The sequence below is a fragment of the Falco naumanni genome, chromosome 3 (assembly GCF_017639655.2).
Source record: "Falco naumanni isolate bFalNau1 chromosome 3, bFalNau1.pat, whole genome shotgun sequence".
Lineage (NCBI taxonomy): Eukaryota > Metazoa > Chordata > Aves > Falconiformes > Falconidae > Falco > Falco naumanni.
Window position 1 is genome coordinate 99,517,563 of NC_054056.1, and position 26,942 is coordinate 99,544,504.

General features: G+C 34.8%; 1 protein-coding gene across 2 annotated transcripts in view; it reads right to left on the minus strand.

The window, feature by feature from the left end:
• The window catches only part of CSMD3 (CUB and Sushi multiple domains 3), a 726,030-nt gene that overhangs the window by 618,710 nt on the left and 80,378 nt on the right, over positions 1-26,942 (minus strand). For both annotated transcript variants that reach the window (XM_040588420.1, XM_040588419.1), the window contains exon 2: positions 23,337-23,559. In XM_040588420.1, the coding sequence (XP_040444354.1) occupies positions 23,337-23,559 (223 nt within the window). The remainder of the gene's footprint in view (positions 1-23,336; positions 23,560-26,942) is intronic.

Consider the following 26,942-nt stretch of genomic DNA (forward strand, 5'->3'; position numbering starts at 1 on the left):
TGAGAACACCACCAGAGAAGAGACAAAAATTCTAGGAAGTTTCTGGACATTTTTAAGTATCAGCAATGAGATTTTTCATTAGTTACTTGCAGTATGAGTATTAGTAGTACTGTAAGTGAATAAGTAATAACATCTGTTATATTGAGTGTTATACTTTTATTTGTTAAGGCCTTGGAAAAATAAGACAGATCTTATTTGAGTCCTCAGATGTCTCTAAGTACTCAGGATGCAAGTGCACAAAATTTCCTGATGTACGAATAAAGTGACTAAAGGATGTCTCTTTCAAGCTGAGAAAATAGTTTTGAAGGAAGCTGTGTCATATGTGTCAAAGTTCTCTGAATTCATCCTTATATGTTTTTTCAGTGATGGAAAGGGCCAAATGGAGTCTGCAACAAAACATTGCCTTATGTCTGCAGGAATTCATTAATCAATTAAAAATTAATTAAAATATGTAAACAAATTCTAAGAAATGTTGATTGTGTTTTAATCTTTATAAAAATCTGTAGTAATATATTTTTTGGTTTATAAGTGATTGAAAATTGCATTAATATTTTATTTCAAACACATCATTTACAGTATGTGCCACTTTTCCTATGAGTTACTGTATTTTGGCACATGCTGTAAATTCACAAAATAAACATGCATACAATAGTAAGCAATTGAATGTTTTCCTTTTTCACAGTGTACTTTGAAAGACTATTACTTCTAGAGTATTTATAACATATCTCTTTTTTTTTTTAATCATTTATATCATCATTTTAAAATGACAAATCATCTTAGATTTATGGTTTCCAAGCTCTTTTTCTGACTGAAAATTTCTGAAGTTTGATCAATCATTCATTTTCTGCTTTACCGTGGTCCTTGGGATAAAGCTTTACTCATATATCAAGCACACCTTTAGCTGCATGCTGGACTTAAAACTCACAAGCCCTTAAGGAAAAACATGCTCCCAGCTGCAGGATCACATTAAAGCAATCTTTTCATAACTGCAAAGTTGAAATGATGGAAACAGTCTTGATTAGTCACACAAAAGTTCGTCTAGATAAATCGATTACTTGAGATTGTGGTGTGATAAATCAGTTGACAGCATTTCCTCATTTCCTGTGTATCTTAGATAATTGCTCTTTGACAAAGCCTTGATTATCTTTTTAATTTTAAAATACATTTTTTAAAATGTATTTTAAAGGGTTTTTTTTATACTTCACAGAATTCTAAGTTCTCTAAAGTCTGTTACTGATTTCCAAAGACTATACAGTTAATCTAGAATATTTCAGTTTGGATTGGATAGTATAAAAGGACATTCACCAAAAGATCTTTTAAGTGACTAGTAGTCTTTCACTTGATTTCAATAAACTTTTGATTAGGTCACAGAAATTTTACAACAGGAAGAGTTCTAGGCTAATCTGAAAGGTGTAAGAAATGTTTGTCCCTAATTTACATACAATAATGCAGAAACATAGAACATGTCAACATGTCAATTTATTATAACTTTGATTGTAAAATTAGTGTCAAAATCCATCCATTTCCACTTTTAGTTTGATCTCCAAAGAACTGTTTATTCTTAATGTCAAATGGAGAAGATGGATTCTGAAAAAGAATTGGCAAAATAAGCAAAATGCCAATCATAAAATAAAATTGGGTAAAATTAATTTTTGTATACCTTCACTGAGAATCTTCCTATAGATAAAGCCAAACTTCATGAAGACAGTAGAAATGTTATTGCATATTTAGCTGTTTTCAGGAAATCGAATTATCTGATATATTGAAACCACAGCTAAAATAGTTTTATAATTATAGCTGCTGCATTTATAACAGGTAACTCTTCTTTTTCTTCCACTATGAAATTTTGATCTCAGTAATAACCATGCAACTTGATAATATTCAAAGAACATTATCCTTAAAATCCATAGTACATAAACAAATGAAGCGGCATAACCAGTGGATTTCTCCCATTAAACTAAATGGAATCCTCCTACCGTTAGTGTTATTTTCTGCTATTTTCTGTCCAGTAACATATTATGTACTGTTTATGCAGACTACTATTTAATACTTACCAAATAAATACAACTTAAACTTAGTAAGGTACTGCTGGGGCTTGGTCTTGTTGGACTACATGCTAATGAATTCATTATTAGCTGATGGAGCCTATCTGTGTGTTTGTGTATTCATATACACTTCTATTCATTTTCTAAGTAGCAGATGATTAGATTTATTATCTGACTAGCCTGATGTTACACTGATTCAATTTCAAATTTAGTAAGATTAGGTCTTTTGCCTGCCAAATTCTTGTTTAACATTTTCCCACTAGCTCTGATTATTGAAAAAAAAAAAAAATGTTAAAAATAATTATAGATGCACTCAGGAGAAGGGATTGCTTATTTGCATTTTTTAAAAGATAAAAGTGGGTTCTTCTCACCTGATTTGGTACTGCGTTTGTTGTGATCAGCGTCTGGTTGACTGAAATAATAGGTTTCTTCAGTATTTTTTCTATGAACAGTTTTATTTTTGTCTTCTAATACTTATCAATTATTTTTTTTCTGAGGACCTCATCCCCTTGTATATGTCATGGCATTTTCTTATTTTGAATACTGAGATACTGAAGAGAAGTTACGATTACTTAATAAAATATGAATTTTAAATGTTCATTGTGTCTGATTCGGCATCCCAAATCCTGGCTGCCACATTAAAATTACCTATTTCCCTATTGGCATGTTTCTGGTTAACCTTCTTTCGTGACAACGCAAAATCCAGTATGCGTTTCCCTTTCAGTCTGTTTTGTGGTCCTTTTTTCTTGTGTGTCTTCTATAACAATTCATCAGACATGTAAGCACCTCTTATTTCTAAACAGCAAACTAAGCATCTACCAGTAGAAAGTTCCAAAAGCACTGAAAACTAGTTAGGTAGCAGTAGCAGTTAAGCATAAAAAGTAGTCAACAGAAAAGCTAGGAAAGGCAAGGTAATAAGCTTTTAAAAATAAAGTATGCATTTCACTACTGATATATTGGATGATATCTATAACATTAAATACATTATTTAAGTATCAGTGGTGCTTTTATGTTTATGAAGGAGTAAAGAAATTAATTGCTTTAAAAAATAAAGTTACTTACAACTGTTATCTACATATATCTTTGCTTTTGAATAAGACCACGCACCTTTAAAGTAACATGTAACATATTAACCCCATGCTTCTCCTCCTTCCCTGAAACTGAATAGTCCATATTCCACACACGAAGTCATACAGGTCATTCAGTCTGAAGTATAGCTCATGCTACTGGATTCATATAACAAATTCCACAGCCTAATGTTTGAGATTCAGCTCTATATGTTTTAACAAGTTTTACTCTCTCAATATCCACTGTAAACTAGGAAGAATGCCTCAAAAGAAAAGAGATATTTTTTTTTTCACTTTTGCTTTGGCTTTCCCATGCAGTTTACCAAAATTACATTAATCTTCCCAAATAATAAATAGTTTTCCTATTGAAAATATTAAAAATACACAGGATAGTTACTGTAAAAAGATTGCCTGGGTATCCCAAAATATTCATTCCACAACACAAGATAACAGGGTAAATCAGGTTGGAAGGGACCTCAGGAGGTCCCCCTGAGGTCCCTATTCCAGCCTTTTCTCATAGCAGGGGCAGGTCTGAGGTCAGACCAGGTTGCTCAGGGTTTTATACTCTTATGTCTTGAAAATCTACAAGGATGGAGATGGTCCAGCCTCTCTGGGCAGTCAGATCTGATCCTTAATTGTCCGTGAGATATACTATGTCAGATCCAAATTATTCTATGTGGTAATAGCCTCTTTCCCTGATTTAAGTAACATACCTAAGTGATCACAAATACCACAGAAGAGAAGACCTTGCAAATCTAATATGCAATATTAACACACGCTGAAATTGGAAAGTGCTCTTTTCCCAGTGAAGGAACAGGTCTAAAGAACAAGAGACCAGGATTCAGACTTGTTTTACAAGTTCTAATCTCTATAGAGAGAGTTATTTCTCACAGTCCTTACTTTAAATAAAATCATAGAAGCACAGCATAGTTTGGGCTGGAACTTCCCTGCAATAAGCAAGAACATCTTCAACTAGACCAGGTTGCTCAGAGCCCTGTCCCACCTGACTTGAACACAGGGATGGGGCATCTACCACCTCTCTGGGCAACCTGTGCCAATGTTTCACCACCCTCATTGTAAAAAAAAATTTCCTTATATTTGAATCTACACTTTTAGTTTAAAAGCCTTACTGAAAAGTCTGTCCCTGTCTTACAAGCTCATTTAAGTACTCAAAGGCTGCAATAACATCTCCCTGGAGCTTCTAGTTCAGGGGTCCTCAAACTATGGCCGACGGGCCAGATATGGCCCCCCAGGGTCCTCAATCTGGCCCCCCGGTATTTACAGACACATACCCCCACACACCCCCCGCCCCACTGGGCGTTGGGGGGGGGGGGGGGAAACAAGCAGCCACAGATGACTGCCTGCCACTTCATCCGCACGCTGGCCCCCTGTTTAAAAAGTTTGAGGACTCCTTCTCTAGTTGCAGGAGAGGGGAGAAAAAAAAGCTCAGAGGGCAATAGTAAGGAAATGCAGAGGTTTCCAAAGTTGAGAGACGCAATGTCTAACATATCAGCTGTTCAGCTGATAGGAGAGTAGCTAATCCAAGAGAAGATCATGTATGCTCCAAAGAAATTCTGATGAATGGGAAGCACAATCACTTATGCGGCAATCTAGCCACTACTCACACTTATTAATGAACTTTGGAGGGAGAAACAACGACTTAACTTTGTATTTCTGTCTTTTTGCAGATATAACTATTTTTCCTGCATTATATTAGAAAGTAAAATAGACTGGAATAATCTAAATTGTAATATATTCCTTTTTAATCCTTCCTACTTAATTTTTCAGTATATATTTTCCTATAGTACTCAAATAATCAAGCATCATGCTCTTTTTGCTAGTGTTCTGCTATACTTTATTAGAAAAAAAAAACTATTTTAATTTAAAGAAAAGCTATTAATTCTTCCACAATAATAGAAAGAATTCTATGACATTTAAAAGTGGCAAATTAAAACTGATGACGTTCAATTACCTTGCTGAACTAGTTCTTTTATTAATCCAAGAATTTAGAAGAAATCAGAAAGGGGTTGAATATGTAACCAATAAGTAAATTCAGAGTTTAGCAGTATATCACTGAAAGAATTTCTAGTTTTAGGAGGGATATGAAAATCTCACGATTCAAGAAACCAATCAGTTTCTAGGCAGCGAGTTAAACTGAGGCTCTGCAACGTGCATGTTCCATGTGTGCATTGGGTGCAGGTGTCAAGGCTTTGCTAGCAGAGGAGGCTCTGTGAGGAGAGGCCAGGGACTGCCCTGTGGTGGACACAGCTGGTTCCAGCCAGCTCCACAACAGACTGCACAACACAGCTGAGTCCATCAGCAAAGCTGGTGGCACCTCTGTGAAAATGTATTTAAGAAGTGGCAAAATGCTGCACGAGCCGTGAGAGGTGAGGAAAAAAAAGGTGTGAAAAAACAGACCTGTGAACACTGAGGTTGGAGAAGGAAGAGGAGGAGGTGCTCCAGGCAGTGTAGCAGATATTCCCCCGCAGCCCATGGAGGTCCATGTCAAAGCATACATCCACACTAGCCTGTGGATGACCCCACACAAGAACAGGTGGATATCCCCTGAAGTAATTGTAGCCCATTGAGAGGACCCACACTGCAGCCCATGAAGGACCCAAGCTGGAGTAGGGAAAAGTGTGATGAGAAAGGAGCAGCAGAGAGAAGCTGTTACGGACCAACCACAACCCCACGTTCCCCACCTGCCCTGTGCTGCTCAGAGAGGGGCAAGGCAGAGGAGATAATCAGGAGTCAATTTGAACCTGAGGAGAAAACAGTGGGGATGGGGGGAAGGTGCTTTAGTTTTTGTCTTTGTTTCTCACCATCCAACTCTCTCTTTAATTGGCCATTAATTAAATTAATTTTCCCCAAATTGAATCTGGTTTCCTTGTGACAGTAATTGTTAAGCGGTCTCTGTACCTTTATCTTGACCAAGAAGATTTTTAATTTTATTTTCTCTTGCTGTCCTGCTGTTGAGGGGTAGTGACAGAGTGGCTGGGTGGGCGTCTGGCAGCCAGCCAAGGTCAGCCCACCACATTCTCTAATGTTCTTTCTTACACCAGTTCAGAACAAACATTTTTGAAATCTGAAAAGTGTATTGGAAAAGGAAAACACTGCTCTGCTGCTTAAGAGTCAATTAAGCCTGAATCTAATTACTGTTTAAGTTTTGGGTGTGCATGTGCATATGCACATGTACATGTTGAGAAATTATTGAAGGTGTTGAATTGCAGCTAGGAGTATTGCAAGCTTGATCTGCAGCATCCTGGTAAAATTCAACTGATGTTTGGTCTTCCAATTTTCCTTCCAAGGAAGCAGTTAGTTACCCATTGAATTAGGAAGAAAGTAAGAAATGTAAGCACTTCTTTAAAAGAATTCAAATATGAATAGGAGCAACTCCTACACTTTTTATACATCTGCTCAATCAGTTTAAAACAAGTAAACAGAATTTGTCTTAATAGCCTATAAAACAAAGCAAACAAGATTGAGCACAAGTGGCTGACTGCATTCAAGTTTTGCTCTCACTGAAAATGTTAAGTATCTTTATTCCACAATTCATTAACAAATCAGCATATGATTTATGAACTAATTTATTTTTGTCAAATGATAATTTTTCCCTGTCAAAATGCAAAACTGCTCATGCGATCTATTATTTTAAAATAATGATCATAGGTCAAGGCTGAACATTTTTAATTGAACAGCTGCTTGGAACTAAACAATAAATTACTTATCAGTTTCTGGCATGATCATTATATTCTTTACAAAGCATGTATCTAAGAACTGCCATCATCCATTACCACTGTGAAACTTTTATTACACAGCCCTCCACTTTTTTTTTAGCATCAGAAATGAAACAGACTTTATAAATAATTATATTTCCTATAACAGCCAATTTATTTTAATACATAAAAAAGCAAGAAGAACTTCAAACAGTAAGTAAGAAGCAGGTATCTCACTACCATACAAACAGTCTTTAAAGATCTCTAGGGTGAGGATTTGCCTGCTTCTTTTATAGAAAAGCTGATCAGAACACAACATATCAAAACAATTACTTTTAGAGCATTTAAAAACATTCTACGTTCCTAAAGTAACAAGATTTAAAAAATGATGAAGTAAGCAGCACATATTTTTAGCCTTTAGCAGCTAGAACATTATGACAACATAGTTTATTCTTCTCATCTTAAAGCTGTGTAAAGATGTACAGTACATTTTAGCAGACCTTGGAGCTTTCCAAACACCAAAGGAGGGGAGCCTGCTCCTTCTGATTTTCCCACAGTTCTGACACTGACTTCACACTGGTTCTAGGGATTTACACACTTCTCTGTGAATTGGTTCATTTAAGCACTCTGATGAAGAACTAATCCATTAAAAATAAACTCAAGTCAATTCAATTAGCATATCCACAAAGGGACATGCCTGATGAGTGCCAGACCCAAAGGAAGTGCAGGGGACGATCACACAGCCAAAGTCAGAGGAATATGGGCACTGGATTTGCTTCTGTAAGTGACAACAAGCTTTTAGATGAGCTCAACTATCTTTTGTAACTTTGCCTCAATGTGTGAAAATAGCACGATATGGAAAGGAGAGATGCCATATTTTGCTTATCACTGTTGTAGGTGCCAGGAACTTCCAGAACAGCTTCAACTTATACTAAATATTCACTGGAGTTTTGGAATTCATCCATGACCAAAATGCTTGTGACACTATCACCACACATGTTATTTCTGTTCTGGTACAGTGATAAAGTTGTAGTAGCAGGGCATGTGAAGGAGGAAAAGCTATCTGCATATATTTCAGAATCTATGCTTTTAATATGAAAAACTCACTATCTTAGAATATAAAGACATCACTGAGTAATAGCAACAAATAGAACAAATCCTATCAATTCATCAGCTAAATTAGCTGGAAAACAGACTGCAATGGTTAAAAAAACAAACAAACAAACAAACCCCAAACAAACAAACAAAAAAATCCATTTACTTTATTTCATTCCTTTTCTTCCAGAAAACTTGCAATCTGTGTCAAAAGCAAACTACTTTTCTCACAGACCCCTGTTCACTTTAAAGGAGAAAATACAGGCAGAGTATGTGGCAGAGGTCAAGAGAGGGAAGTCCAGAGGATGCTACAGGAAGGTGTTTCTCCTCCAGTGCTGGGTATGGCTATCTTTCTACAGAGAGGTCTGGAGCATATGGTGCTTCACAACAGAGCCTGTATCCACTGCAGTGGAGAAAAGTATGTATAAAGATTTTATTTTTGGCCACTGCAATGAGAAATTAAATTCTCGATTTCCTATATCTATTCTGAAATGCCTTGTGTGGAGGACAAGTAGAGGTGAAGCAAAACTTTATAGCTGCATGGGAAAAGGGATCCAGAACACAGGAAAAAAAATGGAAAAACATAGGACAACACAGACAGCCAAATAAAAAACAAAGTGAAGGTGAAGAAAGCCAGGATATAATGGAAAAGATTTTTCATTTACAGATCTAAAACTCTGAGACAGATCTGAGCAAAAAGCTGTGACACTCGAAACACTATCCCATCAAACCATAAATAAGACCCTATTGAGATCTTTATAAAATCAGAAAAGTAAAGGGTTGTAGATTAATATATCTATAACATAAGCACAATGTATATACTACATAAGCATAAAGTATATAAACATGTCATTTTCTCATAGCAGGTAAGTATTTCATTCTATATTGATCATTATATCTGAAATGCCATAACAAAATTTCTAGGCAGAAAGCAAAAAGCATTTTAAAGAAAATCATATTTCAGTGCAAAATAAAAAGTAAGGTCCCTCTTCCAAGGGAGAAAAATCTAAATTAAAATTTGGACTTAGAAAATGTAGATTTTCCTTTTGAATTTTTCTCCTTCCCCTATAATCAATGTATGTGGGGTGTTTTCCATTTCCATCCTCACAAAACAAAAAGAAGACTCCCTAGGACGAAAAAGACTCACCACAGTATAATTACATTTCAGATTTGTTTAAAAAAGAATCAAGTATAATTTTTCAAATTAACTGACTGCTCTTATCAAACATTTCCTGTGAAATGAAAAGAAAAAAATAGCAATTATGAGAGGAATTTTTGGTTACATGAAAGACAGTGAAACATTTTAAATCTAGTTTAACATAACAGAAGGGTGTCAGGTACCTTATTCTAACTTCCACTTTCTGGAAATCTTCCCTTAACTGATCTAACAAAGGAGAAATCCTTCCAAAATTAATAAATGTGTAAAACTAATTTAAAAATAAGTGTATCATTCCCATCGCCACTTTTTATACAGGTTTATAACCCCTACAACAGAGATTCTTAGTGCCCATTGGACAGTGGATTTAATATAAACTCCATTGTAACCAGTCAGCATCTTCCCACCAATTTCCATGGGCTTTGAGTCACACCTTTACGTCCTCTACAAACCAGCTCTGAACATCTCTAATAAAATCAAAAGGATCTACATTTGTTCAGCAATTGCAAACCAAGCTTTTAGTTGGTTTTCACACAAGGGCCACTGAAAAAGAGCACCTATCTGAAGCAGACTAGTTAGCATGTAAACATGTGAGTGTAAGCTGTTTGCAGAGCTAGTATCTCCTAAAACTGAATAACATTATAGAAGAAGTTGGCAATTTATTATATTCCATTAAAGTTTAGTACAGAGCTCTTCAGTTTTAGTGGCATTTTCTTCCTAATAGTTATAATAAACATAGATAAGCATTCCAAAAGTCATCAGCATAGGGACAAAATGCAGATTACCCATGACAACAATAAATGCACTAAAATATTCTTCTCTTTTTCTTGACAATGTAGTTTTTAGCATGTCATTCTGCTATGCATGAAAGCATACAATGTTATACTATTGCTAAAAAAAAAAAAGTTTTTTTTCTAACATTTAAGTCTGAACTAGAACTGTTATTGCAGCAGAGACCAAATAATTACATTTAAAGTTTTAAGAACACACTGCTATATATCTGTACTATTCCACTGTTAGAGACAGTGATTTCAAAATATGATATTGCTTTTCCTTACAAAGTAGCACTTTGAGTAAACATTACTAAGAAAAGTCCAATATGACAAGGTCTTTTTGATTACATGCTGAGAATACACTGTTTTAGCAAACAGAGAAAATTATTTTCATGTGAAGACTGCCACAATCATTTCAGGAAAGGAACTGTCAAAGATTCTGTTACTTTTGTTGAAAACATGTAATAAAATGCAGCTACTGTTCGTCTCTGTATTTAGGATTGGATAATAGTTCTGCATATATAAAATGCACATCTGTAAATAGTTACAGGTCTGCTAGGTCTGCATCTAGCATGTACATTTTTATAAATGGGGGTAGGTTTAAATAAGCATAATAGAATAATATGAGTCCACGTATCTGATCTATTTGGCAGTCATCAAGGAATAGGTTAGACTTTGTGATCTTAATTCCATATATGAGTAATTTTGACATTAAAAAAACAGTTCTCAATAAACAGAATCAGATAGTGGAGCAAACAAGACTTAAGGGAAATAATAATTACTACAAGCAGAATAAATTACAAAAAGAGGATGAGTGATCAACCCACATTTCATACAAACTTAAGTAGTTACAGTGGTTATTTTTTTACTACTTTAATTGATAAAGACAGTCAAATAAAAAAAACTATGCAGGAACTTTCAAACATTTTCATTGTCCCCGCATTGTTTGGATGTACGTTTTATAAAAATGCTAAACATAACCTTTTCAAACCACTGAGACACAAAATTATTTCTGGGACACAATCTATTTAACAGGGTACACAGTGAATAGGGGGTGTTAGAACACTGAAGGTTGGTCCTGCTCTGTATCTTTCTTGAAATTTTACCTTTGCATTCAATACCAGGAATAACTAACCACTTTTCTAAATATAAATCTGGAAAAAAGCACTTTGTTTTAACAGGTTTTTTATTAAAAAGATAGAATAACAACACACAAACAGCAAACTAAATAAAATTGTGTGTTGAGGGTTATCATTATTTTGAAAAAGCAGTAACCCCTCTGCTTTTGAAATTATTTCTTCATGGCTTAGTATCAGTTAGAAAAATTCTTACAGCTACACCACATAAATCAGTGTTAAGAACCACTGCCATATAAATCTGGATCACATTAGCATAATAATGAAACCTGGTATTACAGTATGTTGATCGATAACCCAGTGTAGTTCTGGACAACCAGAAAAGAAAGACCAATACTCTGAGAAAACAGATTTAATTTCCTTAGACAACCACTGAGAACACCTTAGTCACAGAAAGATTAAACCTACTTCACCCCAAAACACAGGGTCAGAGAATAGGTTTTTAAATGCTCCACATAAAACTGAACAATCATGTCAAATGTAATTCCAGGGTTCAATGTACCCAAAGCTGAAAGCCTATCTGAATATTGCTTATTAGAGGTGCAAATACTATGATACAAATAGAAACTTGTCTAGATTTTTTTGGTTCAGGGCTTTTTGTAATTTTAGTTAAGGCCACTGTGAGATCTTAAAAAAAGTAATCTTCAAAAGCAATGATTTCACACATAGAAGTTAAAAATATGAAAAGGTAAAGTCAAAAAAGATAAATTAGGAGAGGATAATCAATTAGAGTTGAGTTAGAAAGGCAGGACAGAGATGGATAAAATAATTTTACTAAGGCATGTGGAATGGAATGGAATAAGAAAAATTATAGAAAATAGTTTGGTAGTGAAAGCAATATTGTAAAAAGACAAAGGTACAAATACATTCAGAGATTATTTTTCATGGGAAAGCCTAATCAAATCCATTGTTTTCCATTTTAAATTAAAAAAATAAAAGAGAGATCTTCATTTTAGTATTTTGCCATATCCAGAATCATAATTACAGAATTTATAATATACACCCCAAAACTGAGATATGTACATAGTATTTATATGTGGAAACACAGTACCACTTCATACTATTTCTTATAGTATTTCATCTGGGGGAAAAAATTAATTTGTTTACGTAGTGAACTAATATTATTTTTCATACTTCTGAGTTCTGTATTTTGGCCAGCAGTTTACTTGATTTTTCTATGTTTTTGCTTGTCATAGAAGATTTTGTGATGATTTTATACTTTAAATATTTTTTTCAATTCTATACCTAAATATATTTTCACTTCCTATGATCACTTGAAATCATAGAGGAAATAAAAATAATTGAGAAATTATTACAGCCATGATCCATTTTTATATGATCTGCTATAACATGTTTTAAAATGACACTGGGACTAGGCCAAGAATATTTTTGCAATTATTAATAATCAAATGGCCATGAGAGGTAATCACCTTTATCAGCACATCACCGTGACTTCTTCATTCAAGTTATATTTATAGAGTTGGATTATCAAGTACAATACCACATACCTCTTATGAAGACAGTAAACTAAGGACTGACTTCGTTTCAAACTTCAAAAAACCTATACTTTGACTTAATTTCAGATTTGCCATGGGAGAAAATTTGTGACAGTGGTTATGATTTGAAAATTTTTTCTTTTAATATTTTCTTTTTCCTTTAAACAGTATAAATATTTTTTGCAATTTATCAACAGCTACTTTCTAAATAAATGACATCTGAAATACTACAGTATATGAACATTTGCAGTTCAGGAATAGCCTAAATGTACGGCTGCTTTCCCTCAAGACTTTGCCACTTCAGTGTATGTAGAGTTCCATTTCTGACTTTGCATGGGTCTGCTATACCCTTTATAGCACTTATCTCTTCTCATTCCTGTCACGTCTTGTTGCTTAGTAAAGTTTCTCAATTTTTTTAGACATTTATGTAATAAAATACATATACCAAAGATTTTATGTATTTATATATTATATATGCTATTTCTTCACAACATTCCTAATTTTTATAGTTAGTGTTTATTAGTTAGATCGTCAAACTAGGCCCTTTTTGTTTCACTTTTTCCAGCACGCAGTATACCCAAATATACCCCAAAATACAAGCTCCATTCTTTGTACATAGATGCTTGTTATGCTTGAGAGGTGTTCTCATCAACTTTAATCACCTTGTAAAAGACACGAAGTGACAGAAGTCACTGAAAGTAACTTTAAACTTGTGATCAAGAAAAGCAAACTATTTTTATTTTAGAGGAAATTCTACTATTGTTTAAAGCTGCATAAAATATACATTTCTTTCTGTCCCGAGCTCATATTATAAGGGAGCAATATTTAACAACCAAAATTACTTCAGTCCTTTGTATAGATGTTATCAGGCTCTTTCCTGTAAACTTTGAAAAGTAGATATGTAGTATATATGTTTTACAATGCAAAAATGTAAGCATGTTTGAGCCATGTAATCTGGTCAAGACCATATAAGAAAATTGCATAAAAAAGTAATAACTGAATTTGTAAATCCTAATGAAAAAGATATTTTTGCACAACTATCTGTATCACTACACTAAGGTCCTGAAGACCTGCACTGATTACTGAAACTAATAATAGACTTGGAGATAATTTTTTTGATGCTACTAGCACTTATAAATAATCTTTGGGGTATTTGGGGTTTTTTCTGTTGCTTTGGTTTGGGGATTTTTTGGTAGGAAAAAGCCGCTCTTCCATGTCAGCAGATTCAAGGATTTCTAGTATATTGTTGACATTAACTTGTACTTAGGTACAATAAAATATAACATATTTTATATTTCCATAAATAATTTGGATGACAAAATATTCAGTTCAAACTGTGCAATGTAATGTAATCTATAGGAGCCACTTTTCAGTAATAATCTATCGCATTCACAATTTAAGGCAAATATTAGAGAGATAGAAAAAAAAGTTCTCCAGTTCAGTTGAGCCTCATGCCTATAGATTACTTCATTCTAGTAAGTGTACATGTAAATACACACACACACACACATATTTGCAGAAACACTTTTTGTTTCTTTTGGCTTTCTGCAGACGTACCAGTTGAAATAGAATGATCATTCCTTTCTTCAGAAACAATAGAAATAGTCTAATCATGTAGGAACTAATCATTCAGAGTTTAGTTTAGTAATAGTATATGGTTGTTCTAGATACATTCTGATTAAATTATGAACTTTATGAGGTATGTTTATCAATATTTTCAACTACAACAATATAAGGTGAATTTAACAACTAATTTAAGAGTTACTTTTCTGTCATGTAAGCAACTCTAACAGTTAGACATCCCTGCAATAGAATGAGTCTTTCCCATAGACTATAATTTTCTGGGACAAGATTATTATTGTGAACAATCATTCTTCCTCCTTTTATAGCTGGTGGGAGACCAACGGCCACAGACAGTCTGTGCTGGCATGCTGTGGTATAATGTCATATATGTATATCATATATTAGTGGTCTGCACAATAAAAATCAACTTTCCTTCCTAGACTGTTTCAAATCCCATAAAGCAATTTAGCAACACAAAGAAAAATTAATAACTAATATTTAGAAGAGCTGGTTCTCAGTGGTGACCACACACATCTCCCTATAAAACTGGTATATGTACACTTTCTCTGTCTAATGCTAGCTACAAGCTTTTCCAAAGAAGGTAATAATTCTCAGAGGGTGTAAAAGAGGGTTTCCTTGCATTGCATGAGAAGTAAACAAACTAGTCCAATATCCATCAGCTACTTCAAAGTAGCTAAACTGGCCATCCCAGTTACTTCAGAGAAAGACATCCCATGGAAAGCTAAGAATGGAAAGTCTCTTCTGAAGGTCAGTTAACAGAAAGTTACTTCTACCTTCAAGTAATTACCAAAACATTTTGTTTAATAGGTTGGTTTTGGTTTTAAATCCTTATCATTTAACTTTAGACTTCCTTGATAGCTAAATGAATGTCTAACCATTTTTTCTTAACCCGCTAAATTTTGGCTTCTTATCAATAATGTGAGCATAACTTCAAGAGACCAGCCGCACCTTGTCTGGACAAGCACTTTCTTTTATCAGTTTTAATTTTCTACCTTTCATTCTCAATGGGTATCATAAAATGTATACCATATTAAAATACTCTCAAGAGTATAGCACAAGTGACATGAACTACTGTTCCTTCAGCTTTGTATTTATAATCACAATGCCAAGCATTTCATCAATTCAATGTATTTTCTTCATAAAGTAAAATTTTCAGATTCAAAAAAATAAATCTCCATCTAAATGTCTTGCCTGCTCAGAACCCATCTCTCAAAGCTGAATATCTATTTAGCATTAAATTCTGCTACATTTTTTCTATTATCTTTGTTTCTCTTACCTACAAGCTTTGCTGTATTTATTGCTGTATCTCTACCAATGTTCAGCCCATTTTCAACATTCTACGTATCTTCTGTTTCACCTTTGTCATATTTAATTTGTTAATGCAGTGAAAATGTTCTTGTTTACATTAATTCAGTGTTGTAATTTGTCTCATCATTTTCCATTTTGATTTCTGGTTCACTGTGCCTTCTTTTTTTTTTAATTGCCATTGTTCCCTCCTTCAATCTGCATTGGTCTTTGCTCTTTTTTCTTCAATCTCCTTATCTCTTAATTGGTCTTTGACTAGCACTTATACCGTTTTATTTTCTCTTTCTTTGTAAGCAGAGTGTCATCCTATTTGGTTTTGTTCACTGGTCCCTAAATTCTCAAGTGAAATTCCTTCCTTCCTTCTCTTTCCATGCAGATAGTGGAGAAAGCCAGAGAACTGTGAATCAGCTGAAAGAAAAATCAATGACTCTGTGATCAGAGGTTTGAAGGTGTTTCCAAAGTGCTGAATCCTTAATTTGATCCTAATCAGCTCACAGTTTCTGCTCTGGTTGCCAATTTGGACAGAAAGTGAACAGTGATGAGAGAAGAAAAGTACATCTATGTAGGGAATAATAAACAGTCTAAGCTGAAAACACTGAGAGCTACAGTTGCCTCTGATGATAATGGAAATTTTTTGAGGATCAGTAATGGTCCATTATCCCCCTATCAACAACTCATGGTCTACCTCAATATCCAAAAGGACTTGAACAAGAAAGTGAAAAAGGAAGCTTTGTACATTTTCAGTTGTCAAGGTTAGCTGGGAATGAAGACCTGAATGTCTACAAATATTCTGCTCTGACATGTCTTGAAGGCTTAATAACCAAACAGTCAAAAAGATTTTGCCTCTGTCAGGTTCAGTGTACTATCTCACATAATTGCCATTTTTTTCTTTATCTTATTAGCACTGAGTCTGCTAACTTGAGCAACTGCCATGATAGTAGATGAAAGGTACAGTACTAATTTGGAGAATAACTCTAACAACAGGAGTTGAAATGACACCTAATATAAGCCAAACAATAACAATACTCAGAAAGAGTCTTTATATGGTTTAAATAAACAAGGCATTGTTCATATAAGAAAGAACTTACAAAGAACTAAAAGATACACATGCATGAAAATGGAGCTACAGCCATCAAAGCTTGGATTCAGGAAAGAGAATCAACACACCATAGTGGCATTTTGCTCAGACAAGACATCGGCACTAGCTCTGGGAACCCTGTACTAAATCTTGTAGTACTGTAGATCATCTAAAGAAAAGGAGCTTGGAAAGGAAAAAGTAAAACAAGTCTTAAAGTCAGGAAATTCTGTAAATGGAAACCCTGACATAGCAGAAGTAGAGGAAGGAGGAGGCAAAAGCTAGGCAAAAATGTGGGGCTTTTTTTTTGTCTTCTGGTTTTGATTAGAGTTAATGTGAGAAAAATTGGAGCACTTGCTAACAAATAACAGCATAATAGATTCCCTCCAAAAAGTAAGATAACAAGTCTGGTTGGGAGGTAGTAAGAGATATAAAATATCCATAAACCTTCACAAGGGATTAAGGTTGAAGTACTAAGGACCAGAAGACGGAACGAGTCTGAGTCAGAAGAAAAAGATTACTCTAGCTGCCAAGGGGGCATTAGGTGACATGTAATAAGCCGGAGATGCACTTATCCTGCTTCTACTGTGGTCCTGTAGACCATTGAAGCAGGTCCAACTCCTATGGCACAGTCAGAACAGCCTTCTTGTTTTGGCATATCCAATAATTTTCCATGCCCTTTTCAGTTAACATAACCTCAGCCCAGAGCCAAGTAAGCAGCCAACTCACCTGCCTGCAACCCTAAAAACATCCAATATGAATTAATATTAAGGATTTGTTATAATTTTACATATTTCTACTCCCAGGTTTTTTTCTCTTAACTAGTTGCACCAAAGAAGTTAATTTAAATTTTATAGTCGGTACCAACCATTCTCAGTGGAACAATATCTGTTATTCCATATGTAATGGAATTAAAAAATTAAAGTATTTTAATCTTATTTAAATTTATTTTTGAGCTTATTCCTCTGTTATATGATAACAATTTCTTTTTTGAGTAGTTTGCAATACCATTATCAAAGTATGAGTCAGTTTGTTTAGTACCAAATTCAAGCCTTTGCAAGTACTAGGGTGAAAAGAGCATACCCAATTACATTTAACACTAGGAGCATCCTGAAATTTTAAAGATCTACTTATTAATCTTCTGAACATTTTTTTTTTTTTCAAGTAGTTGGGGAGTAAGTGTTAAAAATGTAGACCTGCTTAGGCAGTCAGATGGTTTAGGACAAAGAAATTCATCAATAGAGAAAAGGCAGTAAATGTCTTCAGTGACTTCAATGAATTTCTCCTATGCAGCTCAGAAGCACTGTTCGATAACCTGTGTATTTGATTCTTGTTTGCCTCAACAGGGAATGTAGATGAAAGGATGATTCATCTTGCTTAAAAACAAGAAAAGATGAGTATTAGATCACCCTTTAAATGCTGATAATATTAAAGCTTCCTTCCATTCAAATTTCCTAAAAGGAAATTAACCATGAGTTGGTAAAGAAAAGTTTTTAATTCATCCAATTACATCTCTTGACACAGTGACAATATTGACATTTTAAAATATCTCTGAAGATATAATGCTGGTCTTGCAGACTCTCAAAACAAGGAAAATATATATTAATTAAGTGTTCAAAAATTCCAGTTTGTGCCTGTTTGTAACACCTCCACTTCTCATGATTTTTAGATAAACAAATTCATGTTTTCTTTTCACTGATGCAAACAAATGAAAAGCTGTCACAAAATGATCATACCTTTTTGCTAACAGTGGAGCTTTCCAAACTCCCACGCCATGTCTGTTCTGAAGACCACACAGTAATGTTTTCTGATATGTTTTACCTGAACGTTCTTATAGACTTCTCATTTTCTAAATAATTTTATATTTAACTTAAGAAAATATAGAATTTTGTCTACTATAAAACTGCTTTCTGAACATAAACACATGGAAGATTCTTTTAGTCAACACAATGAGACAGAAATATACTGGATTGAACTGTTCCATTTATCCTAGTACAATTGCAGGGAGGTATGCAAATTTTTTTCTGTTTAAAACAGATTTAATTTGTTCCATTGATTTCAATACAATTTTAATTTTTTGATGAGTATTTAAACATCAAATCAATTAACTGGTTAGGCACTGGTAATTTTGGAAAATAAATTCTCTTGTAACTGTGAACAGAGGTGGGGTATATAATCACATATTATTGTTCAATTATTTAAAGCTATTTCTAACATCACACTGCAAGTTGGGGTAAATAGAGAGGAAAAAACTTTAGAAAGCTATTGAGTATGAAAACTTTTAAAAGTAGTGTTAAATTCTAAGCACCTTCTTAAAAAGACAAGCATACTCTTTGGTATTTACTGATAGTATATTATGCATTATGCTCAGAAATTTCTTTTAAAAAAAAGAAGAAAATAAAGAATTATCCAAGTTACAAAGTAAAATATTTGCAAGGCAATGTCAGAACTGAGGTTGCCATTCTCTCATCCATTTACATATGTACCATATTGCTGCCAATAATAACGCAGTTTAAAATTAACTGTGGTTTCCATATGACTATTCAGGGAGTGACATGAGGAGTACCCAATGAACAATTCATACAGTTATTCCCATACTTTGTTTTGTATGATATCTAAATCTTGCTTGAAAGGCACATTTTCTCCCAGATTTCCCTGTGCCGTGTCAGGACCCTGAGGAAAACAACAGACCTTCCTGGTCCTGACCAGCCTCAGCTGGGACTCCCACCCACCACTGACCGTGGGTGCTGAGGCTCCCTGTCAGCCCCCCTGGAGGCACCCGGACCCTGCTATAGTTTTGTCCCTGTCCCTGCCTCCTCCATGAGCTTCTTGGCCCTACTGTCTGTGGAGCTTAGCTGGCCCTGTTCCTTTTTCCTCATGGCTGGACTCCCTGGAGGGACCCTAGACCTGGTCCATTGCTGGTTGTGGAGGGTGCTGCCCATGGACCCTGTTACCAGTCCCCAGCTCCATTGGCCATGTTCAGCCCCTGCAGGATTGTGCCCTGCCAGTGAAAGCACAGCCTGAGCATGGTCACCCTCGGCTCCTGGCTTGTGCCCCTCATAATGTAGCCCTGCTCTAATTACTCCCTAATATATGGCAGTAGCTACTATAGTGAATTATTTAGAAGTTATACTAAAAATTACTTTCATAACATGCAAGAGGTATCATCACATGACTCCAATTGATTTTTGCAAAGCTGTTGATTTATGTGGTGTTTTATCAGTTCAGATCATACCTTCCATTAACTTAATTTAAAGGTGCAAACAAAACTCTTGTTTCTCAAGATGGGCCCTCAGAAAATTGAAAACACTTTATTGATATGCATCTTCAAAAAGCTTGGCTGAAATGTTTAATCTAGTAACACACCAAAATTATGTGAAAGGCAGACATTTTGAAAAAACAGAAAAGAAGTTCTATCTGGAAATGCAACACTCACTCAGAACAGCAGTGCAGAAATATTAGCTACTTTCTAAAATAAGGTGTATAGAAGGTTGCAATTTAAAAGTGATCATGTAAAACCAAACCCCGATAAATATATATATATATTTATGGGGAGCCTAGGTGTATAAATGTGGAAGAAAGTGTACACAAAAATCACAAAGCTGCACAGGGAGGGTGACAAGGAAACCCTAAAAATAGACAGTGTCTATGACATGACCCAGAAAGACTCCCAAGTATGAAATTTTGCTGAAAGCTTGGTTCAATTACAGGAAGTTATACTTTCTTTCTGCAAACAGTTTTTTTGGTATGTGATTACAATATGATTTATGAAAATATATTTTTTTTTTGCATTTCATTCACAGCTTTAAACTATTCTAAGTTTTCTCTATTTATACTTTGAGGCAAAGATCTAGCATATTAAATATACTAAAACAAGCATATACAGTAACACAAAGATTGAAGTATAATATTGACTCTACACTTTCTATAATGGCCATATCCGACATGCTTCTCTACCATTTGTTATCGTTTAGCTGCCATTTAAGTGCCATCTAAACAGTTGAGGCTGTTAAGCATTCACTGAAGACAGTCAATGACTACAAATCTCAACAAGATTAAATTCTGAGAACAATTAAACAAAGTACAAAACCGAATGAGGATGAAGTCAGAGGTCATGAACTTCAGAAACAGTCCAACTGCAAAATCTTATTCAGTCAGACAGAAACTTTTTTCAATCAGAATATTGAAGCAGAAAGAAATAGTGGCCTTGGCTGAGACAATTATTTTAGCTGTCCAGTTCTGTATTTTACAAATATACCTGTATAGTCTCCTAAAAACATTTTTGTCTTACAAAATTAAAGGGAGGGTGACTAGCATAAATTGATTACACTTTCATTAATGTCACTGAGGAATATGATAAAATCTACTGTCATGCTAGAAAGACATTTTCCACAAGCAAATGTGCCTCAGTAAAACTTTACTTGTTAAGCAAAAAGAAAATTCTAGGAAACATCATCTTACTACTTGCTACAGCAATCTGAGAAAATACGCATCACCATGAAAGATTTAGTAAAGCTTGCATAATTTCACTATCACACTTTCTTAATTTGAAACCTAGTTCTCCACTCACACAAATGCGTACTATTTTTCTACTGCACCCACGCACTGACAAGATCTTGTAAGTCTTGCAAAAGTGCTCTATTTCAGGACCTATACAGAGGCTTAATTGTCTTTTCCTTTTTAAGTGCTGCCTTAATCTGTTCTCTTCTATAGAATTTATGCTATTCTTCACCAGAATCTAGGGGCATCCTAAATAATACACAATACCAAAACTTTTGAGCATGCCAGGCTTCCTTGATTTTCTTCTCAAGATACTGACATTTTACAAATATGTATCTCAAAGCTCCAGATTTGAAGGCTTAGTTCAATATAAAAAGAATCCTGCGTGCGCACACACACACACACACATAGAGGAATCTATATATCTATGCATCCATAGATATATGTAGATGTGAATATACATATGCACACAAATATATATAAACCTTCTCAGCAGTTCAAACACATACAAAGAAAAAATTCTGCTTTTGGAAGATATTGTTTTCCTCTTCTTTCTATCATCCTAGCTTCCTTCACCTGTCTTCTCTGATGCTTATTAAAACTGTAGCTCAGTAAGGACAGTAAGTTCCTAATAGTGATAATTGTTTTATCCTTTTGCATTTGTGCAGAATGTTGTTCACACACTCTTTGAAATTACGATTTAGAGTGGATTCACCAATAGAAATCCTGACTGACAGTGAGATCTTTTTTTGTCTCTTAAATGTGATCAAATCTCCATCTAAATTTTATATTTCGAGCAGAGGGCAGAAAGGAGGAAAACTATATGTTTTACATTCTTTCAGTTTAAAACCATTGCCCCTTGCTTTGTCTTTACAGGCCTTGGTAAAAAGTCTCCACCTTTCTTATAAGCCTCCTTTAAGGCCACTGTAAGGTTTCCCTGGAGCTGCCTCTTTCCCAGCCTGAACAACCCCTACTCTCTCAGCCTGTCTTCATAGGAAAGGTGCTCCAGCCCTCTGACCATCTTCATGGCCTTCCTTTGCACCCACTCTAACAGGTCCATGTCTTTCCCTTGCTGAGGACTCCACAGCTGGACGTGGTACTCCAGGTGGGTTCTCACCAGCATGGAGTAGAAGGGCAGAATCATGTCCATTAACCTGCTGGTTACATTTCTTTTGATACAGCCCAGGATATGGCTGGCTTTCTGGGCTGCCAGTATACCTTGCTGATTCATGTTCAATTTTTCATCCACCGGTATCCCTGACTGCTTCTCTGCAAGACTGCTCTCAATCTCTTTATCCCTCACTCTGTATTGATACTGAGGATTGACCTGAATTGCCCCAACCCAGGTGCAGGATATTGCATTTGACCTCACTGAACTTCATGAGGTTCTCACAGACCCACTCCCAAGCCTATCAATGTCCTTCTGGATGACATCCCTTCCCTCAAGCGAATCAACTGCACCATTCAACTTGGTGTCATCCTCAAACTTGCTGAGGGTGCACTCAATCCCACTGTTCACATCATTAACAAATATATTATATAGTATCGGTCTCCATAGGGACTCCTAAGGAACAGCACCTCTTACTGATCTCCATTCGGACATCAAGCTGTTGGCTGTAACACTTTGGATATGGCCAATCAGCCAATGCCTTATCCACTGAACAGTCTGCCCATCAGATCCATCTCTCTCCTATTTAGCAGACAAGGATGTGGCATGGGATCCTGGCAAAGACGTTACAGAAGTCTAGGTAGATGACAACTTGACTTACAGAACACAAAACAGACAATAACAGAGATAACTAACAAATGTATGGATAATGTCCCTGTTGCTATTGCAGAATTATTATGTACACCTGAAGACAGAACATTCATGAACAGGACAACTGGGCCATGACTCTGAAGAAGGCACTGATAAAAAAATGTTCCGTGACTCATTCCACTCTTGATTTTTCAAACTTTTTTTTCATTCTTGTAATTCATTTGTGCTAGAGGATGCTCATGTACAGTTGCAGAAAAAATACCTATTTATCTTAAATGTTATCTTTTGGTGATCTCCCTCAAAAACCTCCTATCGCAAAGATTAAAAAAGTTCCACTGCTACTAGATCACCACAATCTCATATTCACTTTACATTCATTTATCCATGCTCATATGCTTCTTAATTAATTGTGTTGAGACAAATTTTATGAGGGTTAGATTAATGTTAGCACTTACTTTGACTAGATTTAAAGTACAACATATAGATTTCAAGACATTTATGATTAAAGTGCACCTTAAAGTCTAAATAAGAAAGAATCCATAATTTAAAAATATAAGCTTTAAAAATATTTTCTCAGATATTTGTAAGATAGAAATGCAAATTACATTTTAATAATGTTTATTCTTTACCTTGTCCTAAAGTTTGCAGGATGAGGATGCCCATCATATAATGACAAATAATCATATTCTTCTTCTAGAGCAAAAGACTGAAAGACGATCTGTATTCTGTTTCTTTCTTCTGCTATTATAACCCATGTACAGTTTGCACCATTTGGATATCCATATGGGAAGCCAGGGCTTTCTATAGTACCATTAAGTCCTTTTAAAGTTCCACCACAGGTATAAATAAATCCTAAAAAAAATCCAAAAGAAACAAAAGTGAGCAATCCATTTTTATATCAACCTTTGACAAAATACATAATTGCAATTTATAATTTCTAAAAAATTATCAAAATTCATTAAAAAAATCAAAGTGCTTCATTTAGAAAAGTAAAGGCCATATTTTAATACAAATCCTGGCCACTTCATGCAAAACAACCCTGCCCACCTAACAAATGTGTTTTCCATGCTGTTTATGTAAAGACATATGGTAGCATCATTGCAGATAAATATATATAGCAACTTCTATGACTAAATTTGGTCACATATGAGGCAAAGTATTTGCATCAATTCCCTTTTTTTAAAAAAGGGAGAGAAGCAGCCAGAGTAAATTAGTCTTCTTTTGATCCAGATCTGATACAGATTATATCTATTAACCTTCTGCTACTCCTCCCAAGATTTTGGGAGAGGAAGAGGCTGAAAAAGCTATTTATTATGAAAAAAGCATTTTCCAATCAGTAATTCTGGTTTATGAAAGATGTGTGCTTAAAAACTCAATATGAAATAGCCATCTGTTGCATCATTATATTATCGCATATAAACAACTGCATGGTACATTTGCAACCAGAAAGAATTTAGCAAGCTTTTCCATATCTAAACAAAATATTAAGATGAACAGCTTGCATGTTTTGACTGACTCTAAGTGGGTGGTTGTTTAACCCCAGTACTCAGCTAAACCCCACACAGCTGCTTGCTCACTCTCCCCATTTAGGATGGGGGAGAGAATTCAAAAGGTTAAAAGTGAGAAAATTTGTGCATTAAGATAAAAACAGCTTAATAGGCAGAGCAAAAGCTGTGCACATAAGCAAAGCAGAATAATGAATTCATTAGCTACTTTGGCAGGCAGGTGTTTAGCCACTTCCAACAAAGCAGGGCTTCACATCTAACAGTTATATGAGAAGACAAACACCATAGCCCTGAATCCCCCCCAACTCTTCCTCCTCCTTTCCCTCAGCTTTTATCACTGAGCATGATGTCACATGGTATGGAATATCCTTTTGGTCAGTTGAGATCAGCTGTTCCAGCTGAGTTCTCTCCCAGCTTCTTGCCCCTTCCCAGCTTAGTTGCCTGCAGGGGCAGCATGAGAAGCAGAGGTGGCCTTGATGCTGTTTAAGCACTGTTTCACAATAACTAAAACGCCCTTGTGTTAACAACATTTTTTTCATTACAAATCCAAAACATAACACCACAGGATCTACTATGAAGAAAATCAACTCTATCCCAGCCAAAATCAGTACAATGGGCCAAAGCCAAAAGGTGGCGGATCTGTTATTATATGTTTTTTAATACGAGTATCCCCAAATGTCAGAAGTGACCCCACTTCATCAAGTGAGAGAAAGCACAAAGTGCTCAGCATGCTCTTTCAGAGAAACATGATATAAATTTTGTAACAATCTACAAACAAACAAACCATATGCCATCTCTTTAATTATACACACATGTATATATTTAAGCTCATTAAATCATCCTCTTTATGGCATATTCACAAGCTTGTCTTCCTATTGAGTATTTAAATGCAGAGACCCCTTTCTCTGAAGCACTAAGCAGAAAGCTCTTAAGATTTTACACTTTGTATTGCTACACTTGTAAAGTAACTTTTCTTAACAACAGATGAGGAACACATCTAATATTTTTATCATGGATTTTTCACATTTATCTCCAATTGTGAGAAAAAAGATGCCTCTTATGAACTATGATTATTCTTTTACTACAAATATTAGTATATTATATAGGACAGAGTGGGAATGGAAGATTCTCTTAGAAAGTAATTAGGGCTTCATTTGCCTCGTCTGACATGTACAGCAAATTTTACCTTCTACTGTAAATTAGCTTGGAGAATTAATTTTCGTATCAATGCCTACACACTTTCATTTGTTATCAACCTTCATTGCTAGAAGTCTGCTTTATTTATGTCTTTCTTCATCTCCTTCATATATTCAAGCTATTTTTAAATCTCCTTTATGTGTTGTTATTATTTATTATTTAAGCTCAGATGTTTTATTTAGCACTTTAAAAATCTTTCAGCATACAGTTTGTGTGCAAGTCACTTTACAAAACTAAACTATTTACTCATCATAAGATCTTCATACTAGAAATCTAGTACCTCCTTCCAGATATATTCACTAGAATAAGACTTTTTAAATAGCTAAGTATGCATATATTTATCAATTTCGTTTTTTCCTAGAAATCTCTTGCTGAGGTCTACTTCATTTGAATTAGAGAAAAAACTTAAGAGAGAGACTTCAAAATTAAATATCATGTATTATTCATTTCTGTGCATCTCTCCAGACCCAGTGTGGAAAGCACAATGTAAGCTTCGGCTCAACATCATAATACAGCTCCATAATTTAGAACCTGTGTCACTGTTGTTGTACCTAAGTCAGGATATCTATCAATTACATATGTTGTGTTCTGTTAACTGAATGCAAGCTATAAAGGAAAACTCAAATAATAGGTCTTTTGTGACCAAAATAAAATTATATTTTTCAAAAGAATAGATGCACAACGAGAAAGCGCCTTGCGAGGTAACTCACTAATGTATTCATATTGAATCCAATAATTATTCCTATCCTTACATATATCTATGAAATACAAATTTCCATGACTCATAAAAGTTCAATTTACTCCTTTTATCCATATCCAATCTGTAACAAAAGAGAATTATTCATGTTCTGCAGGATGATGTAACTTGGATATTTTTCAGCGATGACTAGCAGAATGTAACACAGCTATGCATGTGTCAGAAGATACATTTTTAATTCCAAGAACAGAAAAAAAACAAACAATGAGGTTTGATTTTGATAGGTCTACTCTTTTAGTCTGCAAAATAAAAAAATCCTGCCAACAGAATCCATACAACATGCACTTTAATCTCTGCTTTCATATGTTAATCCATTCTGTAATGCTCTTCACCTTGGCAGACCAACTTGGAACATTCATAATAGACAACATGCGTTAACTGATTGGTCTGATCAAAAGTTGAAAATATGACATTTATTTTCACAAGGCAAAATTCATGCTAAGGTAACTGGTAACATATACTGTGATCTTTTTCATCTAGATTTCAGAACTAGCATTCAAAGCAGAATTTACTTGCAAGCTGTTTTTCATTAAAGAGAGGGTTTGAGTCAAAGCATGAGATAATTTTGAAAAGCTTGATGTTAGGCTAGAAAAGAAAAATACTTGTTGAGGTAAGTGTGAAGATGAACACCACTGCTTATATTCTCTTAATAGTTAGTAGTTAATATGATTCAAAGTTTCCATTGTAATGTTTTCTACCACATATTAAAATTAATTTAATTCTTATCAATTTTACATGGATAAATATTTCTTGAAATCAGAAAACGCTGCCATTCT